The sequence below is a fragment of the Monodelphis domestica genome, chromosome 2 (genome assembly GCF_027887165.1).
Source record: "Monodelphis domestica isolate mMonDom1 chromosome 2, mMonDom1.pri, whole genome shotgun sequence".
In the NCBI taxonomy this organism is placed as follows: Eukaryota; Metazoa; Chordata; class Mammalia; order Didelphimorphia; family Didelphidae; genus Monodelphis; species Monodelphis domestica.
Window position 1 is genome coordinate 534914989 of NC_077228.1, and position 21052 is coordinate 534936040.

Genomic DNA, 21052 nt, shown 5'->3' on the forward strand with positions numbered 1-21052 from the left:
TGTCCAGGTTACCAGGCACGTGGGTGCTCCCTGGCTTTCCTTTCACCCCATCTGCACTCTCCATCCTCTCTACCGGGATATTAAGCCCTTTGGTGCTGATTGTTCTCCTGGAAGCAGGATGTCATTTCCTCGGGATCAATTTCCATCAGATCTTTTCTGTGGCGTTATCTGAGGGCACGTGACCAATGACTGCACCCTTTTTCTACTGACCTGAGCTATAAAGAATTTGCTTTTTGGAAGGCCATTTCTTATTTCTTTTTTTAACATTTATCTTTTGGGGGGCGGCTGGGTGGCTTAGTGGGGAGTTCCAGGCCTGGAGCCGGGGAGAGGGGTCTTGGGCTCGAATCTGGCCTCGAACTCTTCCTCAGTTGCAGCACAGTAGGTCTTCGGGGCTTCAGGTCCAGAGTCTGTGGTGTCCATCTTTCGTCAAAGCAGAGAACAGGCGTGAGGCCGGATGCCTGGGCCCAAGGGGGCCGGCAGGGAAGGGTCGTTCTCCGTGGGAGTCTGTGGAACTCCCTTGTGCTCATGATATTGGGGGCCTCTGCCGCTCTCCCAGAGAGATGGGACAGGAGCCGGGTCTACAGGGGTTAGAGCTGGTGAAGACCCGCAGGGCTGAAGAGGGGCCGGACACGGGTCCGGTGCAACAATCTAAGGGTCTCGGTGGCTGTAACGCCATCCTTCCAGTTCAGACTCTCAGGCCAGAAAACAGAGCACCAGCTTGAAGGCTCAGGGATGCTTGTGGTCACCAGCCGAACCTGCCCTTTTTACAGAGGAGGAAATTGAGGCCTGAGGCCGGACAGGACCTTGATTTGGCCAGTCAGAGTTACATCCCTCCTTAACCTTCTTAATCAAAGTCAGAGAATCTAAGCTAGAGATAATTGGGACAGGACAAAGCCTTCGTTCCCCTGCCAAGAAGGAAGAGGAGGAGCGGAGGGGAAAGGTACCGCGGTGTTTGAAGCGGAGTGAGGGTGGGCGGGGAAATGAAGGCGCGACTCAGACTATGTATCCCAGAATGCCCGCTGAAGACCGTTCACAGGGCCGGTGCATTATGGGAGTGCGTCATCTGGCTGTCCTTCTAGGCAACTGTGGCCCTGCCCTATTACGGCAGCTCGCAGAGTCCCATGAGCGAGATTCCGGGAGGAGTGCACATGCGTATTCCAGCTCTGGGCTCTGCCTCCTCCATTCTACGGAAGTTTGTAGAGTCCGTGGGAGAGGGAGGGCAGGAATGCCCACCGGCGTGTCAGTCGTGGGGTGAAGATCGTAGTGCGCACGCACAACCCAGTTGTCTTCCCCCTCCCCCTCTTCACTATAGATTCCGGGGTGAGTCTGGGAAGGCGGGTTGGGGAGGGTAGAGCAAAGGGAAACACGTGGGTGGGTGTGGGCTGGGTTCTGTGAGTTGGGGGGGGACCTCCGGGGGTGCAGAGGCGTGCCAAGGGTGTTGTGCCCGCCCTTCCACGAGGGGCAGACCTCCCCTCTTCTTCCCAGGAAGTACTGTTTCCTCCCGCTCCTCCCCCCACCCTCTTCTTTCCTCCCGGAACCTTTGTCTGTCCTGGCTCTACGGAACCCCCTCCAGGCTCCCCTGAAGACCCGACGAGGGACCTGCCTGTCCCGTGACCTCTCCCTCCCCTGGTAGTGTGGCAGCGTGACCTCTCCCCACCCAAGACCCTCTCACTTCCTTCCAGCCGCCTCTTTCCCTTCTGTGTGCCGGGCACGGTAGTAAGTGCTTCCTCCATAGCCCTGGGAAGTGGAGCTTTCTCTTGTTCAGTGGTTTTTCTGTCTCTTCTCACTCTTCATGACCCTGTTTAGGGTTTTCTTGGAAAGATAATGGAGCAGCCGGCCATTTCTTTCTCCAGCTAAAGGGGAAACTAAGGCAAATAGCGTTAAGTAATTTGCCCAGGGTCACAGAAGCCAGTAAATATCTCAGCTGGATTTGAACTCGGATCTCCCTAACTCCTGACCCTGCACTCAGTTCCCTGTGCAGGAGTGCGTGTTCTCCTTCCCTCTGTCTCCCCTGCCACCCTGCCCACACTTGTGCCCCATCTCAGAGCTTCCACCTTCCCCAACTCCTGGTGCCCTCACACATGCCCAGACCTTTCAGGTCAGTCCAAGCCTCCACCAGCCCTGCCTGCCTCCCTCTGTCCAATGATGGTCACAGTGATAGAATACCAGACTGTCCTCTCTTTTCACTGCCTCCTGCATCCCACATGGCCTTCCTTCCTCTCCCTCCTTCTTCCCCCCTCTCTCCCTCCCCCCTTCTTTCCTTCCTCGCTTCCTCTCTCTCTCTCTCTCTCTCTCTCTCTCTCTCTCTCTCTCTCTCTCTGTCTCTCTCTTTCTCTCTCTCTCTCTCTCTCTCTCTCTCTCTCTCTCATTCTTTCTGTTTCTGTCTCTGTCTCTCTGTCTGTCACTCTGTCTCTCTGTCTCTCTCTCTCTCTCTCTCTCCCTCCCACTCTCTCTTCCCTCTCTTGTTATCACCTATTGTGGCACTTTTCCCAGCCCTTCCCAATGACTGGTCTGCCATATTGGTACTATCACCCACAAGGCACCCTTGACCACTGTCTCTCCTTGTGTGGTTTTATGTCCACCTGCCCCTTCTCAGCCTCCTGTGCTGGATCATCATCCCGTACTGCCCACTCTGTGGCTGGGACCTGTCATCTCCTTCCTCCATCTTTTCAGTCCCTCAGGGTAAATCTCAGTCTGTCTTTGGGCCCTCCAGTATGATTGTTCCACCTTTTGCTCTGCTCACCTCCATCCTGTGCCACTCCATGGAGCCCTGACTCTGGAGGTGGAGGTTGTGGATTCACATCCTGGGACTCAGTTTCCTAATCTGTAAAATCAGTGGCTGCCTCTGGACACCTCAGAGGACCCCTTTGCCTCTCAATCTCAGAAACTCTTTATAAAAAATCCTCTTGTGAACCTCAGACAGCCAGGTGGGAAGCTTTGGAATGCTGGGTGGTGCCTCAGTCTCTTTCCCCTTCATCTCCATGCACTGGGCAGGTCTTGCCTTCTGTATCCACCATCGGTCTCATTTCTGTCCCCTCCTTTCCCCACACACCTGACCCCTCACTCCTGTGCTTCAGGACCCTGATGGGCCTCCTTGTCCCAAGACTTTACCACCTCTGAGGCACACAACCAGCCAAGGGCTTTATGGCAGTCTCCCACTCCAGAATGTCCACTGGTGCCCTGCTCCCTCCAGGAACCAAAAATCCTCTCCAGGTACAGAATGCCCAGATTTTGCCCTTCAGCTGCTGCAGTCTCTGTGCATTTCCTCTGGCTGTGCCCTGTGCCTGGCATGCTCTCTCTGCCCACCTGCCTCCAGGATCCTTAGAGTCTTTCAATGCCCAGCAGAAGTGTTTCATCCCTACTATTGCCTTAAATCTGTTTGGCACAGACCTGTGGCACATCTTGTCTCCCTCCTGCCCCCTGAGCTCCTTCCTAGTCTTTTGTCTTTGCTCTGCTGTGCCCAGCATGGGGTCTGGCGTGGAGTAGGTGACCAAGAAATGCTTTTTTTTTCGTTCATGGATTAATTGGTTGGTGGGTTTCATATGAGTTAGTCCATATTGCATGCTGTAGAGTACCTTGGGGTGCCATTTGTGCACGCGTGTGTAAGGGTGAAGTCTCAGGTATGTGACAGGATGATCTAGAAGGCCTCTTGGGTAGAAGGTGTTTTCTTGGCCTCTGCTGCTCACCTGTTTTTCCCACCACCTTTTCTGGGAGCCCCTCATGCCCCAATAAGAATGTGGGCACCCCCTGACTTTGCACATCCTGCTGCCCCATCTGCCCAGCAGTAATAATTTATGTGTCCTGGGGTTGTTTCTCCTTGGAGAGCCCAGGCCTTGTTGGGGTCTGATGAGAGCTGCCCCTGCCTCTCCTGTTGGGCTACCTTTGTAAGTAAACTTCAGATACACTGGTTTCACCTTTGTCTCCTCTACTTTGTGTGCCAAGGCAGGTGCCATGAAAAAGAACCCCCATATGCTCCACATTCTAGAAATTGCTTTTGGTCCCAATATATCCTATCTATCACAAAAGTCATCATGTCAGAGCCCCAGGCATAATCAATGAATTCATTAGGGAATCTGGTGGTCACTAATCAACTGGGTGCAAGACCTGGCTCACAGTCCAGGACCCTCTCCTCAGGGTCTCAGAGGGTTTGTAGCACTTGGAAGGGTACCAAAAATAGAATGGGGTGATATAGTTCCATGACTGGTCTCTGCAGAATTGGGGGAGCTCCTGTGATAGACTAAGGGACTCTAACATCATCCAGAGCCATTTTAAGTCCACTGGTCTTTTCACAGGTCATCAATCATATCCTGTCCTGAGACCTTCCCCAGGTCAGGAGACCCTGTCAGCAAGGTCTTAAGTCGTCGGCCATCCATCTGGCCATCTTAGCATGGCTTTGGTCAACAATATGATAGGATCCAAGACCTCAGTGATGGCGACCCTTAGGATCATGTAGTTTTAAATTCAAGGGTCACTTGGTAATGGAGCTAATGATTCAGGGGTGTGAGAACTGTTGCTAAGGCACAGGAAATAATTTCTTTTTTAAAAATTTTAAATTTTTTTTATGTTTATATGAATCATCATCTCCATGTCCCCTCTTCCTTCCCCTCTCCCAGAGCGAACAAGCAAACTGGATTGTACAAATGTTATCACTTGATACCTATTTCTATATTATTCATTTTTGCTATAGAGTGATTTTTTAAAAGCCAAAACCCCAAACGATGCATACATATATCCATGTGATAAGTGATGTTATCCATTTTGCTTTTGCATTTCTACTCTCACAGTTCTTTCTGACAATGCGTATAGCATTCTTTCCCAGAAGTCCTTCCCAGAAGGGCCTGGCTTGTTGTACTGCTACTAGTAGGAAAGTCCATTATATTGGATAGTTCCAGGATGTTTTACTTTCTGTGCACTATGTTCTCACAGGAGCTAATTTTGAACATCACAGACTTGTGTGAACATTAGATTACTCCACCCTACTTATTCTCACAAAATGAGGAATGTCTACACCCATACTTAAGGATTAAGTGTCTAGGAGGACGGCCTTTGCTAGACATGTGCTAGCACATGACAATTCAGAAACAGTTGACGGACCCTTGAGCTGTCCTAAGTCAAGCTTAAGCTACCATTGGTACAAGTGAGACCAAGGAAAGTGATGTAAAACTGTTTGTATATTTGGCATCACTTCCTCTCTCCAGATTCTTTTGCAGCAGAGAGGTGGCTGCCGGCAGCTTGCTGAGAGGCTTGGAATCTTGGAGTGGTGGCAGCTATTGTCCGGCTTATTGGCGAGTTTTCCTTGATACCATACTGGAGGAAACCTAGTAACCTAGTTCAGGTGAGGCTCTTCTCTGAGCTCTCTTGGATTTTAGGCTGATTGCTTTTTCCTTTACCTTCCAAACACTGTCCTCTTAGAGAAAACCTTTAATCGTCAAAGTCCTTGTGGTGGAGGAATTTGAACTCCCCTGGCACAGGCCAGGAGGGAGAAATCCTATACCTTTCCCTCTCTCTTCTGCTTAATTTCTTCCCTCTATATTGATTAAATCACCATAAATTTCCAAACTCACTTGGGTATTTTATTTGGAATATTCCTTGATGACCAAATTAATTTACTTTAGGTCACAACCCTAAAATTATCCTTACACTTGGGAATTGGTTTTGTATTAATAGAGCTTCACAAGCTGAGATAAATCCCAAATACAGAACTAACTACTACAGTATGAATCTCTTTAATAGATCCAATACAATTAATAAAATCTTTTGATACCTGAAAAGTACCACCAAGTCCTTTGTGGGTTCATTACTACTAACTTCCATAACTCTTATTCCTACAGTATTAACTAAGAAAAGGACCTCAAATTTCCTCCTATTTAGCTTAACTCTCTAATTGTAATCACTGATTCCCATTAAATTGCACCGAAATGAGTAATTACTGATTAAATTGAGTAGGGGTATTGAAATTGTGTTGACATTGTTAATTCTTGCCTTAAAGTCACAAATCATTGTTTCCTTCCCAGTGTGAGATGTGAGTTTGTTTCTTCAATGAATGAAATTCCTGACCTGCCTAGTTGCACGTCCAGCTTATGATTTCCAATACTGTGACTGTGATTTCAGGTCCCTCTTGCTATCTCCATCCTTTAACTGGCCTCAGTGGCTCCTAGCAGAGTCTCAGAGAGAGGGTGAGTTCCCAGCTGGGAATAAGAATCTGGTCCCCAGATCCCAAAGTAACATTGTTCTCTCTTTACAGGCCTCAGCTTTAGTGGAAGGAGAAGGTGGTCTCGGATTTCCCCTCAAGGAAGGGAGTCCAACCCAGGAGAGTATCCCTACTCTGTAACTTTTCATCCAGCTCCAGGGCAGTATTGAAGCCAGTCCTTCTCCCAGCTTGGCAGAAAGGACGTGAGTGAATTCAGAGCAATGAGAAAACAAAAAGGATGGGCAAGAATGGGAGACATGGAGCTGACACACCAGGAGATGGTTTAGAATTCCAGGAGCATCAGTGGGGGAATGGAATCATCCCAGTGTGAGAGAACTTTTATCCCTTCCCTCTGGGGAGTGTAATGGCCAGAACGTAAGGGCTAAAAATAAAAGGCTTAAAAATTAAAAAAAAAATCAATTCACAATGAATTTTAGCAATTCATTCATAAAATAGAGGGAAAGTGAAGGTAGAGAAATGAAAAAGAGGGTAGAGTAAGAAATTAAATTAATGAGCTTTCCTATTGCTTAAACCCTGACTTTACTGTGGCAAGGCTCCAGAAGCCCCAACTGGAGGGCCTGAATGTCAATTAACAGAGATTTTAGCTCAGAGGCCTCCTCCCAGGTTAAGGGCCCCTCCCGAGGCTAGTACCTCCCTCCAGGAAAGCCAGGGAATGGAGCCAGCCTTTTTCACTCACCCACACATAGACCTAATTGAAAATGGGGGCATTCCAAGGTCCTTAGCTGGAGCAGGTGCCAGTAAAGGTGAAAGAAAGGGTTATTAGGGGCAGTGGTGAGGGCCAATGAACCACAGACAAAACACATGGTCATGGCTTTCTCCAGCAGGAATTGTGAGATGAGCCTGGGTTAGAGGATTTGGTAGAGGAGTGATCTGTCCAGGAGCATTGACAATGCAGATGGGCTTGGGGCCTGAGGGTGCTAGTGAGGTATTTGTCTAGGTGCCACAAAGCAAGATTGGCCTAGCCTAGGACTTATCCAGTTCTGTTTCTCCAGATATGGCTCTTCCCGAAGTCAGCAACATAGAGGCGAAGGAAGGAGGGACTTCTGGAGTCCTGGCTGCCAGGTTTCAGGTAAGTTCCTCTTACTCTCTTTCTCCTTTGTCCTGTCTCCTTCCTTTGCCTCTCTTTCCTAACATTTCTTTCCTATCTTCACTAAAATTGTGCTCACTCAAATTCATTTTGGGACCCAAGCCTCAGTAGATTGAGTAGCACAGTGAATGGAGAAGCAGGCCTAGAGGTGGGAGGTCTTAGGTTCAAATGTCGCCTCAGACACTTCCCAGCCGTGTGACCCTGGGCAAGTCACTTAATCCCCAATGCCTCGCCGGTACCTCCTCTTCTGCCTTGGAACTAATACACAGTATTGATTCCAAGATGGAAGGTAAGGGTTTAAATTTAAAAAACAAAAACAAAAACAAAAAAAACAGAATGGAGTTGTGGGAAATTTGTTAAAATTAACAGAAAAAAAGTGAAGAAGTATCAATAGCAGGATGTATCAGACAGCTGTGAAAGTGGCATGTTGAACTTATATAGTTTTAAAAAAGGCAACATACTAGAAATTGGCATTTTCATATAGAGAGAAGTCATCATTCCATTTGATAAATGTTAAATGAAGAATTATTAAACAATTTTTTAAAATGAAATGGAGATGAGGGGGCAGCTGGGTGGCTCAGTGGACTGAGAGTCAGACCTAGATACGGGAGGTCCTAGGTTCAAATCTGTCCTCAGACATTTCCCAGCTGTGTGACCCTGGGCAAGTTACTTAACCCCCATTGCCTAGCCCTTTCCTCTCTTCTGCCTTGGAGACTCCAAAACGGAAGGTAAGGGTTTAAAAAAAAATGAAAGGGGGATGAGAACAAGGAGAAAAAAAATGCTGGAGAAATAGCAATTATCCTTTGATGCTGTATGGAGTTGCCATGATGAAATTTCATGCTTAGTTCTCAGATTCCCATTTGGGACGTAGGGTCTGAGAAAATCCCCCAGGAATGGAGAAACAGAGACAATGCAAGTAAGCAAAGGATCACCTTTAAGAAATGTAACACGTTAGGGCTGCCCCAAAGAAGGAGCCGCACTGGCTTGGCTAGGGGAACACCTTTTATAGTATGGGGGCTAACATGAAATGTTGAACAATAGGATGTCGAGATTTGGCAGTTGCATCTAGCTGAGGGGTTGACAATACAGGGACTCTCTGCTTAGCTGCTGGAGCAGTTATGCTGACTTGGGCAAGAGTTTACCCCTGGCCCCCAGAGGGAGCTTATTCTGACCTCCTTTATTCCCTACTTCTTCTACTGCACATGAGGAATCTTCCTCAAGGAACTGTATCTTCATAAGGGGATTCAGTGGGAGTCAGAGTTTGTTATTGCTGGTGAAGTACCATAGATGGAAAGTAGTATTATGGTCAGAAAAGGTGCATTCCTAGGTGAGCTCAGAATATGCCTCTGTAACCATCCCAGGACATTCTCTGTCCTTTGTGTACTTTGTCACCATTAAATCCCAGAAGCCTTCTTTTTCCTTAAAAGACAAGTCTCACTCATTTCAACTCAGAGAAATTCTGCTCACCAGTAATCCAGAAACAAATTTCCATACCCTCAAACAATCTTTTCTGATCAGTTGCCCTCTCTACGGATTCCTTAAGTCCCAGGAGTCTACATTATAGCAGTTATTCTTATATATTTTGACAATAATTAATTTATCACAATGTAGTCACAAAACCTGAAGAGGAATGTTGAATTTATTAGCTCTATAGTAAATACAAAACATGCCTAGATCATATCTTGGTCTTAGGTTTAAACACTTAAACCCACTTTTCCTTTAAACCTCTTATGATGGAAGGATAGATGAGGATGGAACACAGTCTTTTTGACGCTATACTGCTAAAAAACATGTCTTACAAAATGGATCTTTGGCTTTTCTATACAGACTGAAATGACATGATATTTTTGGGGTTCCTTGTTGGGAAAAAACTCAGGAAGCTTATACACTGGCTCCTGAGTTCAGTATTAAGTGAGGCAGAGAGCATGTGGATAAGGAAGAAATATTTTTAGAGGACTTGTCCTGATTAAGTAGGAATGTGTTCCATTCAGGAAACTTTGACATTCAAGGATGTGGCTGTGGAATTCACCTGGGAAGAGTGGAGACACCTGGATCCTGCCCAGAGGGCCCTGCACAGGAATGTGATGTTGGAGAACTATGAGAACCTGATCTCCATAGGTAAGCAGAACCAGCCCCTGTGAATCAGTGTCAGAATATTGGAATTTTTACAAGCTCATTTGCTGTAGGCTAAGAAAAGTCTAAATAAATGTGGTCTCATTAGATAAGAATATTTAAGGCCACACATCCTATGGGGAGAATTCTATAATAATTAAAATTACATTATGAAACTGCTATATTAGCTTTATAATTTAATTAAAACACAGTAGTAGTAGTAGTAGTAGTAGTAGTAGTAGTAGTAGTAGTAGTAGTAGTAGTAGTAGTAGTAGTAGTAGTAGTAGTAGTAGTCGTCGTAGTATTAAAGAGAGGGAAAGTTAGGAAAGAGGTAGAAAGTTACTTAGGTTTCTACCCTGTTTGGTGAACATGATGTGTTGAAGCTAAGCAATGGCAAGAGTCCCTCAGGTTCCAAGCTCCAGCAAGGAGACGCCAAAGACCTCTTGGTCTTCCATTTATAAGCTTTCTCCACTCATTAGCTCTCACACATCACATCTCAGGAACCAAACATAATTTCTTAATTTGCTGGGGTCACCTAGGGGGGCAATGCCTATGCAATAAATTTCCTATCTTGTTGGTTCCTTAACTTCCTTTCTCTGAGGTCTTGTGTATACCTGAATTACTCAGTGGTGTTCGATCTTCAGATCACTGAGTTATGCCATTTAAATAAAAGAAAACATAATGGAGAGAGAAATTCTTTTCCAACAATCCCAAATCTTTTATGACCAGTAGGTAAAATGTTTCTGTTATGTGTTTCTGAGCAAGAGGTTGTTGCTTTGTATGAATTGAGCTCCTATGGCTCCTTTCCTCTGATGTGCTTACTCTTCTCTGGAACCTCTGGTTAGGGAGAAGGAGTCATCATCTTGGTAAGAGGAGAATCAGGATAGAGGAGTGTCCCTGAGTAGAGAGGCACTTAGAGAAGAGAAAGGGCAGGAAGAGAGGGTGATGGACAGATTGATTTTAAAGGCTGTTGAGGTCAAAGAAGATGTTTTAAAAAAGCCATTGGCCATTGAGTCATCATCATTGAGTTTAGAGAGAGCACATCTCATTGAATGATGAGTTTTGAATCCAGTCTGTAGTGGGATAAGGAGAGAGTGAGAGGGAAGGAGTTGGAGGTATCTGTTCTGGGTGGGCTCCTCAGGGAAGTAAGCCACAGAAGAAGAGAGGGAGGGGACAGCAGGCAGCAGCGACTGGTGGGTCTTCACAAATAGGGGAGGTGTGGCAATGTAGAGAGTGGAGAAGCAAAGAGGGAATGAGTGAAGTGGACACTCTGCTGCAGAACTGAGGACGTAAAGGAATCTCTTGTGCACATGGAGCAATCAGCCTTGTTCAGGAGAATGGCCCCCTCATTATATGAGACAGAGGTGAAGGGAGAGATGTTAGAATAAATCTGAGTGATTTGAGAAGAGAAGAGGGGGAGCTCTGAGGGACCAGCCTAGTTTGTTTAGCGATGTTCTGAGCTCAGGCAGAAAAGAATGTGTATAATATCCTGTGGTGAGTGGGATAGTGATTCACTGAGGGGGTTTTAGAGCCGGGGGGGGGGGGGGGGGTAATAGCTGGGATAGCTTCAGCTTTGTTCAGCTGCAGGGTAGTAGGAGTGAGGGCACTGGAGGGGAGAGTAACCAAGGCTGAAGCTTGGCAGCATGAGATCAGCTCCAGCATAAGGAGTCAATGGGCTGGAGAGAAGAGGATGATGGAAAGTCAGACTGTTCCCTGGGATCAACATGGGGAAGTATAGAGAGTGAGTTATTGTAGGGAGGATGGCCTAGGAGTGAACTGAGGCATGGGGGAATGGAGGTCACGGCAAGGACAGATGTAGATCCCAGAGGGAAAAGGGGATGTCAGGGTTCCCAAGCAGGGAAGTGGTGCATTTGTGGATGACGGCAAGGTTAAGGCTCTGACCTTGTTTGTGTGATCTTAGGTGGGCAGGAGAGAAAGACTGAGCCAGGCAGGCACTGAACTCATTGAGGAAGGATAGGAAGGGCCCTGAGGTCAATAGAGAAAGAGCTGCCAAACCTTATGGCTCTAGCTTAACCCAGTATCTCCCAGAGGACCATCCTCTTTGCACATGTCTGTTGAAGGTCATATTCTCAAATAATTAAATCTTGATCTTTGCTGCAGCCCTTCCTAAATCCTGTTACTCTGAGTAGGTTAGAGATTGTAGTTTCCAAGGCCTGGTTCTGTCATTCCAAGTATCTCTATTGTATCAATTCTAAAATCAATCATGACTCAAAGAACTTCCTGTTCTATGCTTAAGCATAGGTCAAAGCCCTTTCCATTGTTTAGCAAAAGGTTTCTGTCCTAAAGTAGTCTTAAGTAGGGAGGAGAAGGATCCTCCCATGCCAAGTAGTTTCATATTCCAATAGAGTTCTTACTATCAGTAGGAGATTTTTTCAAGTATGAAATTTCCCAATGGGGAAATTTCCAACATTCATAAGTCTAAGAAATTATAAGGTTTTCAGGTTGAAGCAGGAGAACTGGGTGTGGAGCCTGGGGCTCAGACTGCTAAGGAGAAAGTAAATGGAAAGAAAGAAAAGATCTTTTTAAACCTGCTTTTGAAATGCACAGAAATCCAGAACCAGAAGGCATTGCTGACCAGCAGGATAGCCTTTAATGCTACATGTGGATTAATTGTTTTAGTTTGTATTTATTTTGTTTGGAATTTTTTAATTGTTAGAAAATGTGTATTGTCCAGATTATGACAGAGCTTTGGATGGCTAGCCTTTGTGTTCGTGGAATTTTGATCGCTCTTGCCTTGTATTACAACACAGTCCCTCTATGTTTCCTTACCTGCCTGATTTTCCATTTCTTCTTGCCTGATCATTTGTAGCCTGCAGACTGAGAGTTCTGGAACTTTGCATATGATGCCAGATTTTTTGACATACTGATTGATTTTGCCAAATTTTTTTATCTTCCCCTTTTTCATTAAAATTTCTTTTTTTTTTTTGATGAGGAATTATTGTCTGATAGGGGAAAAAGATTGGAATATTATGAGAAACTGAGGTGTTCTGAAAACAGAAGAAATGCATAAAAATTTTATTTTTAACTTTTGAATTCTCAGATAGCTCTTTGAACTCAGCTCTTCATTCTCTCCGTGTTGCAGGGATTCCTGTTTCCAAACTAGATTTGCTCTTCCTGTTGAAGAGGGAAGATGTACAGAATCTAGAGGGAGAAGCTGGGACAGCTGCTTGTATAGGTGAGTTGTTGAAAAGCAGCTGCTCCATCAGCATTAAATTTTCTACCCTTCCTTGTAGTTTAATGGTCTTGATGGGATCAGTCCTGGGTCTAGGCAATCAGTCAGTAGCACTGATTTAAGCATTTCCTATGGTCTTATCCTGAGGATAGAAGGGTGGTGGGGATCCAAGTCCCCTCAATAATCTACTTAATACAAAGAGAAGGGAAGAGCCAGGCCATACTGTCTAGAAGCTCAGAATCTAGATAAAAAACATAAAAATGGTTTGAGAAGCAGCAGCAGGTCATGAACCACACTCTTGGCTGATCTTGGGAAAAGACAGTGTTTTGGAATGAAAATCCATTTAGTTCAACAGGAAATAAGGAAATGGAAGCATGACGACATTAACAGTTTAAGTAAGAATAGAATTAGGGAGTGAATGGTCAAAATAAGAATAATAATGAAAAAACTAATAGCTGTCTTTTATGTCTTTTATTATTAATGAATTTTATTATTAATGAATAATGTTTGAAATGACCAAAAAAAAAAGTTTAAATTTTATAAGAAAAAGAAAGTGTAGCCAGGACTTGACTGGACACATTTGCTATGAGAGGTTTTCCCTCTCATTTTGGTTGAAGCAGGAGAACTGGGTGTGGAGCCTGGGGCTCAGACTGCTAAGGAGAAAGTAAATGGAAAGAAAGAAAAGATCTTTTTAAACCTGCTTTTGAAATGCACAGAAATCCAGAACCAGAAGGCATTGCTGACCAGCAGGATAGCCTTTAATGCTACATGTGGATTAATTGTTTTAGTTTGTATTTATTTTGTTTGGAATTTTTTAATTGTCAAAATGTGTATTGTCCAGATTATGACAGAGCTTTGGATGGCTAGCCTTTGTGTACGTGGAATTTTGATCGCTCTTGCCTTGTATTACAACACAGTCCCTCTATGTTTCCTTACCTGCCTGATTTTCCATTTCTTCTTGCCTGATCATTTGTAGCCTGCAGACTGAGAGTTCTGGAACTTTGCATATGATGCCAGATTTTTTGACATACTGATTGATTTTGCCAAATTTTTTTATCTTCCTCTTTTTCATTAAAAAAAAAAATTTTTTTTTTGATGAGGAATTATTGTCTGATAGGGAAAAAAGATTGGAATATTATGAGAAACTGAGGTGTTCTGAAAACAGAAGAAATGCATAAAAATTTTATTTTTTAACTTTTGAATTTTCAGACAGCTCTTTCAACTCAGCTCTTCATTCTCTCCATGTTGCAGAGATTCCCGTTTCCAAACTAGATTTGCTCTTCCTGTTGAAGAGAGAAGATGTTCAGAATCAAGAGGGAGAAGCTGGGACAGCTGCTTGTATAGGTGAGTTGTTGAAAAGCAGCTGCTCCATCAGCATTAACTTTTCTACCCCTCCTTGTAGATTAATGGTTTTGATGGGATCAGTCCTGGGTCTAGGCAATCAGTCAGTAGCATTGATTAAGCATCTTCTATGTTCTGATCCTGAGGATAGAAGGGTGGTGGGGATCCAAGTCCCCTCAATAATCTACATACAAAGAGAAGGGAAGAGGCAGGCCATGCTTTCTGGAAACTCAGAATCTAGATAAAAAACATAAAAATGGTTTGAGAAGCAGCAGCAGGTCATGAATCACACTCTTAGCTGATCTTGGGAAAAGACAGTGTTTTGGAATGAAAATCCATTTAGTTCAACAGGAAATAAGGGAATGGAAGCATGACGACATTAACAGTTTAAGTAAGAGTGAGAATTAAGGAGTGAATGGTCAAAATAAGAATAATAATGAAAAAACTAATAGCTGTCTTTTACTCAGCACCTACTCTGTGTCAGGCATTTGATCATCATATGAACCTGAGGAGGTTGGGGTTATTATGATGTTCATTTTACAGATGAAGAAGCAGAAGCTGACTTGTCCAGGGTCACAGTACTGGGCAGGTTCTGAGGTGGGATTAGAACTCAGGTCTTCCTGACCTTGCTTGGTGTTCTGTCCACTGAATCACTATCTGTATTCTCATTTTTAAGTAGAAAACTGAGTGTGCTCATACATATATGAGAGAAAAAATAGGAGGTGAATTGTTGAACTTCTTTTCCTGAGGGATGGAAATTCATTCTTTGTTTTTAGCTCCCCAACCAATCAACAAAATGAATTGATTGTTAATATATTTAAAGGTACATTTTTCTATTGGCTCATTACAAGTTATGTATTGAATGATAAATTTACATGAAGGTTACTTGTGCATAATATTTTTCCTTTTTTAAAAGTGTTAATGAATAAGCAGCTAGGTGGCTCAGTGGATCAAGAGGCTGACCTAGAAATAGCTGGTTCTGTGTTAATCTCTGATGTTCGACCCTTCTTAACTGTGGGACCCTGGACAATTCATGTAACCCCATTTGCCTGGCCCTTAATGCTCTTCTGTCTTGGAACTGATACTTAATATTGATTTTAAGTCAGAAGGTAAAGGGCTTTAAAAAAATGTTTAGCTCTAAAACAACGTTTTTAAGTATAGAATTTCTTCAAACATAACCTTCTCCTTTCTTCCACTGGTAACTGGTTATTCTCTCATTGGAACTCTAGTGAATGACCAAACAGTGTTGTCCATTAGTGCCTTTGAGAAGCTTCTAGATAGAAGAACAGTACCATGAGCAGTGGATGAGTTCTGATCAGAAAACTAGCTTAGCATGGCAATTAGGGGCAATTCAAGGTCTTTTTTTGAAGAACAGTGGTGGTGGTCCATAATGGTATCATAATGGCCTCACTGTGCATGGCTAGCCATCAGGGTTTTCAAAGAGACTGCTACAAGAATACAGATCCATGGAACATCTTGGTCTAGTGATTTCAGTTTTCATGAGTTGTTATTCCAAGATACCCCAGATATGAAAAAGCTAATCTAGTGTAGTGGTAGTCAGCCAGTGAAAGCCTGTAGCGTTTTGCATTTGTTATCGTAAAATTAGGACTCTGGTCCTCATAATTTAATAAAGTTTGTTAGAATTACTTGGATAGGTAAAAGATGAGAAATATGTAGAAAGATACTCTAATCTAGCTCTCATGTGGATGCTTCCAGTGTGATATCCAGCAGCATCTTCCTTGGCTAGACACCAGAGACAGTGAAAAACAGCACTTCTTTGTTCACCCCTCTTATCTTCTCTTTTTACATCTGGTTCAAATGTAGTGTCATGTCTGGATGAAGTTCAGAGTCATGTAGCCTACATTAGGTGATGTACCTAGGTGACTTGCCCAGGTGGCATAAATGACATAGCTCCAGGAATACAAGTGTGACAGATAAAAAGAGTGGTTGCCTTAAACTGTGACCGCAAAAATAGTTTCAAGACAGTGAATTAATATGTACCCAAGTTAGCTGGAATTTATGGAGAGCTTAATAAACAATGAAGGAATTAAGGGAAAGAGAGAGAGAGAGAGAGAAGTAGAGAGAGAGAATTAGTTTGAATTGCTCTGGCTCAGGCTGAGCCAAGCAGTAGAAAAAGAGCCTAGGCCTGAGCCTAATAGAAAGCGAGTCAGTCTTTATCACTCACCACAATATCACCTCCAAGCTGGGTTCTTCCACTCTGAACTGAAATTACTCTCCAAACTGAATTCAATTGCAAACTCAAATCAAATTTTTTCCTGACTTCTTACCCCTTCCTTTTAAAGAAATTTTCTCTTATGTCACCTCCCCTAAATTTTTACATCAGCCAATCACAGTAGACACTTTTCCCCAGGAATGCCCATTCTTAGTTTTCACCTTCTTTGGTTTTCACTTTCTCTGGTTACATTCTATCTTCTGAGTACTTCAAACCCCTTTGTTAAGCTTGTCTTTTGTAAGTTGCTTGATCTTTTTAGGTACTAATTTAACCTTTACAGGTACTTAACACCCTTTTGTATTGGATCTAAAAATAGACCTAGCTTAAGGGTCTAGCTTTAATATAAGGTATGAGATGGGGACTTTCATTGTCCAATCCGGAGTTTACAACTTTATCTTCCCCTCAGGAACTGTCTGAGTAGGGTGGAGTAATTTTAAAAGTTCCCAACACATTCCTGATCTAGAATCTCCATTGTTATAATAGGAGAATAGCTTGACCAAATCTTCTAAAGTAGAGTCTGAGTAAATTTAAGATTCACAAGATATTTGTAGAAAACTGGCTGTGACATTTAAAAGAGTGGGAGCCATAAACTGTAAGAGTTAAAACAGTTGAGGTTGTAAACTGTAGTGATTAAAATAGTGGAAGATATAAATTGTGATAGATATAAGAGTGGGTGAGTAAATTGTGACCTCAGAGAATATGTTTTCACTACAGTGTATTGGGTTTAAATCAAATATAAGGTGGTCGCCAGGGAAATATTCCCAATTATGAATATACCCAAGTCAACTGGGTTTTATAGAGAATTTAATTCATACAAATGAAGAATGAGTGTGTGTGAGAGAGAGAGAGAGAGAGAGAGAGAGAGAGAGAGAGAGAGGGAGGGAGAGAGAAAATAAATGAGAAAAGAATAGGCCGGCCCAGGCAGCTCTGGCCAACCCAGGCCTAAGCCCTAACAGAAAGATCAGTCAGTTCTTATATCTTAATCACTGACCACAAGATCTGTCCAAACAAGGGATTCTAGTGACACCAGGCCAGCTCCATCTCAGCTGAGTCCACCAGGTCAATCAAAATGCCTCAATCTGAATCTCACCGAGAGAGTCCCGAGAGAGACCCTTGAAGGCAGCCTTTCCCAACTGACTTTCCCAATTCAGCCTCTTTGTCTCCTTTTAAAGGGCATTTTCTCCTATGTTACCTCCCCTAAGTTCTTACATCTTCCAATCACAGTAGACCTTTTCCAAAGGACAGTCCATTCTGAATTCACACCTGAGTAGACTAATCTTTTGAGTAATTTACATCAGGAAAGCTCTGAGTAAGTTTCTCACCTCTTTGTTCCTTGTAAAATTCACAAGTTGCTTGACCTTTTTGGTACTTAGGACCCCTTTTTATTAGTTCTAAAAATAGGCATGGCTTAAGTATGGGTTTAAGTACTTTCCATTGTTCAGAAAAGAGTTTACAACTTTATCTTCCCCTAGGGCAGACTTAAATAGGTGAAGTAGAGTTCTCACATTACTGATCTAAGTATAGTTCACTGCCCAACTGGGGAATGGTCTTAATCCAATCTTATGAGGTAAGTAAGGTCTGGGAATTTTTAAGGTTTACATGGCACAAGCAAGTCCAGTGTCTGAATTTGCCATACATCTGCTTCCTCAATCCCCAAAACAAGTCCTCTGTCTTGGCATAGATTCTTATCAATCCTATAGGTATTGTTGGTCTCCTTGACCTTGTGCTTCTTTGCACTGTACAGTAGCTCCTTAGTAATCCCTTCTTCTGGAATCAGATACCAATGTTAATTAGAGTCCTATAATAACACTCAATGGCAGGTTTCATAGTCTAAACCTTTTCGGTATACATTAGTATTAGGGCTAATAGGTATTGCAAACTTATCTTTCAAAATCAAAAACATTAATACTGATTCCATATACTCAAGTAAAAAAAAATAAGAAAAAATAAAATTTCCCATTGGTAATATGGAGAAATGGAATTCAAAAAACAACCAGAAACTCATCTTGCACATGCCATGTGACAATGGGTTAGCCCAACAGAGGCATAATACAAGGATTCCTCCCTCAAAAGTGAGCTCAATTTCTTCTCTAAGTTGGTGTGTGTACATAATTTTTTCACGAGGGACAACTTGTTATAACTGTTATAACAGCTAATACAAATTCTAAAAATTACCACAATTCCCAAAATTATGAGTCCATTTGATTATAGTAGCAAATAAACCAGTATCCTGCAGCCTGAGTCTCTACAGCAGTTTGTGAGACATTTAAAATCCTTTCAAGCTCATGGATGTTCATCATAATTTCTCCAGATCTGTTTACATAAGAACAAAAAAAGTGATTAATAAAGGTACATGCACCTCCTGATGCAATTGTAACCATGTCAAGGGCCAGCTGATGTTGTAGAACTGTTTTTGCTAAGGAGTCAGTCTCTTCTTGTAGGAAAGAGATGGCCTCCGCAGTTTGAGAGATGGCTTGAGCTGTGTCTTGAGCCAATCTTTCAACCTCATCTGAGATGTTTCTAACAGAGTCTATTATGCCATCATTCCAAAGATTGGCAGGAGTGGGCAGAAAAACCTCTGTACTGTTGATGAGGATGCTGCTGAATTTGACCTTGGCCTCTTGGGTCTAGAATGCCTCCAAGACCCCAGATTTCTGGCCATGGACTTGTCTACTTGACCAATATAGTGATTGTGCACTGATACAGATGGAATAACATAAGGCCAACCAAAAGTACCATACCACCCCGGGGGAAGAGTAGAATATGCTGAAGAATTACAAACCTAAAACTGTCCGGGGCTCCAAATTAACAGCATCAAAGATGAAAAGGGGGACATCACCTCCGATGAAGAGGAAATTAAAGCAATCATTAAAAATTACTTTGCCCAATTATATGGCAATAAACACACCAATTTAAGTGATATGGAAGAATATATACAAAAATACAAACTGCCTAGTCTAACAGAAGAAGAAATAGAATTCTTAAATAATCCCATATCAGAAAATGAAATCCAACAAGCCATCAAAGAACTTCCTAAGAAAAAATCCCCAGGGCCTAATGGATTCACCAGTGAATTCTATCAAACATTCAGAGAACAGTTAATCCCAATACTATACAAACTATTTGACATAATAAGCAAAGAGGGAATTCTACCAAACTCCTTTTATGACACAAACATGGTACTGATTCCAAAACCAGGTAGGTCAAAAACAGAGAAAGAAAACTATAGACCAATCTCCCCAATGAATATAGATACAAAAATCTTAAATAGGATACTAGCAAAAAGACTCCAGCAAGTGATCAGAAGGGTCATCCACCATGATCAAGTAGGATTTATACCAGGGATGCAGGGCTGGTTCAATATTAGGAAAACCATCCACATAATTGACCACATCAACAAGCAAACCAACAAGAACCACATGATTATCTCAATAGACGCAGAAAAAGCCTTTGATAAAATACAACACCCATTCCTATTAAAAACACTAGAAAGCATAGGAATAGAAGGGTCGTTCCTAAAAATAATAAACAGTATATATCTAAAACCATCAGCTAATATCATCTGCAATGGGGATAAACTAGATGCATTCCCAATAAGTTCAGGAGTGAAACAAGGATGCCCATTATCACCTCTACTATTTGACATTGTACTAGAAACACTAGCAGTAGAAATTAGAGAAGAAAAAGAAATTGAAGGCATCAAAATAGGCAAGGAGGAGACCAAGTTATCACTCTTTGCAGATGACATGATGGTCTACTTAAAGAATCCTAGAGATTCAACCAAAAAGCTAATCGAAATAATCAACAACTTTAGCAAAGTTGCAGGATACAAAATAAACCCACATAAGTCATCAGCATTTCTATATATCTCCAACACAGCTCAGCAGCAAAAACTAGAAAGAGAAATCCCATTCAAAATCACCTTAGACAAAATAAAATACCTAGGTATCTATCTCCCGAGACAAACACAGGGACTATATGAACACAACTTCAAAACAATCTCCACACAACTAAAACTAGACTTGAGCAATTGGAAAAACATTAACTGCTCATGGATAGGACGAGCCAATATAATAAAAATGAACATCCTACCCAAACTTATTTATCTATTTAGTGCCATACCCATTGAACTCCCAAAAAAATTCTTTACTGATTTAGAAAAAAAACATGAAAAAGTTCATTTGGAATAACAAAAGATCAAGGATATCCAGGGAAATAATGAAAAAAAAAACCCACAAACAACGGGGGCCTTGCAGTCCCAGACCTTAAACTATATTACTAAGCAGCAGTCATCAAAACAATTTGGTACTGGCTAAGAGACAGAAAGGAGGATCAGTGGAATAGACTGGGGGCAAGCGACCTCAGCAAGACAGTATATGATAAACCCAAAGATCCCAGCTTTTGGGACAAAAATCCACTATTCGATAAAAACTGCTGGGAAAATTTAAAGAGAGTGTGGGAGAGATTAGGAATTGATCAACACCTCACACCCTATACTAAGATAAATTCAAGATGGGTGAATGACTTAAACACAAAGAAGGAAACCATAAGTAAATTGGGTAAACACAGAATAGTATATATGTCAGACCTTTGGGAGGGGAAAGACTTTAAAACCAAGCAAGACATATAGAAAGAATCACAAAATGTAAAATAAATAATTTCAACTACATCAAATTAAAAAGCTTTTGTACAAACAAAACCAATGTAACTAAAATCAGAAGGGAAACAACAAATTGGGAAAAAATCTTCATAGAAACCTCTGACAAAGGTTTGAACACAACTTCAAAACACTCTCCACACAACTAAAACTAGACTTGAGCAATTGGAAAAACATTAACTGCTCATGGATAGGACGAGCCAATATAATAAAAATGA

The 21052-nt window shown here is 42.5% G+C and overlaps 1 protein-coding gene across 8 annotated transcripts in view; it reads left to right on the forward strand.

Annotated features, from left to right (window-relative positions):
• Positions 1–250: 250 nt before the first annotated feature.
• The window catches only part of LOC100022490 (zinc finger protein OZF-like), a 111921-nt gene continuing 91119 nt past the window's right edge, over positions 251–21052 (forward strand). For 4 of the 8 annotated variants that reach the window (XM_056814457.1, XM_056814456.1, XM_056814452.1 and 1 more), the window contains exons 1-5: positions 6402–6517; positions 7204–7280; positions 9290–9416; positions 12514–12606; positions 13813–13947. In XM_056814457.1, the coding sequence (XP_056670435.1) occupies positions 6502–6517; positions 7204–7280; positions 9290–9416; positions 12514–12606; positions 13813–13947 (448 nt within the window). In that variant the 5' untranslated portion in view covers positions 6402–6501. Of the gene's footprint in view, positions 1321–6244; positions 6518–7203; positions 7281–9289; positions 9417–12513; positions 12607–13812; positions 13948–21052 lie in introns of those variants that run through there. The other 4 variants (XM_056814453.1, XM_016429339.2, XM_007485871.3 and 1 more) reach the window with 4 other exon arrangements.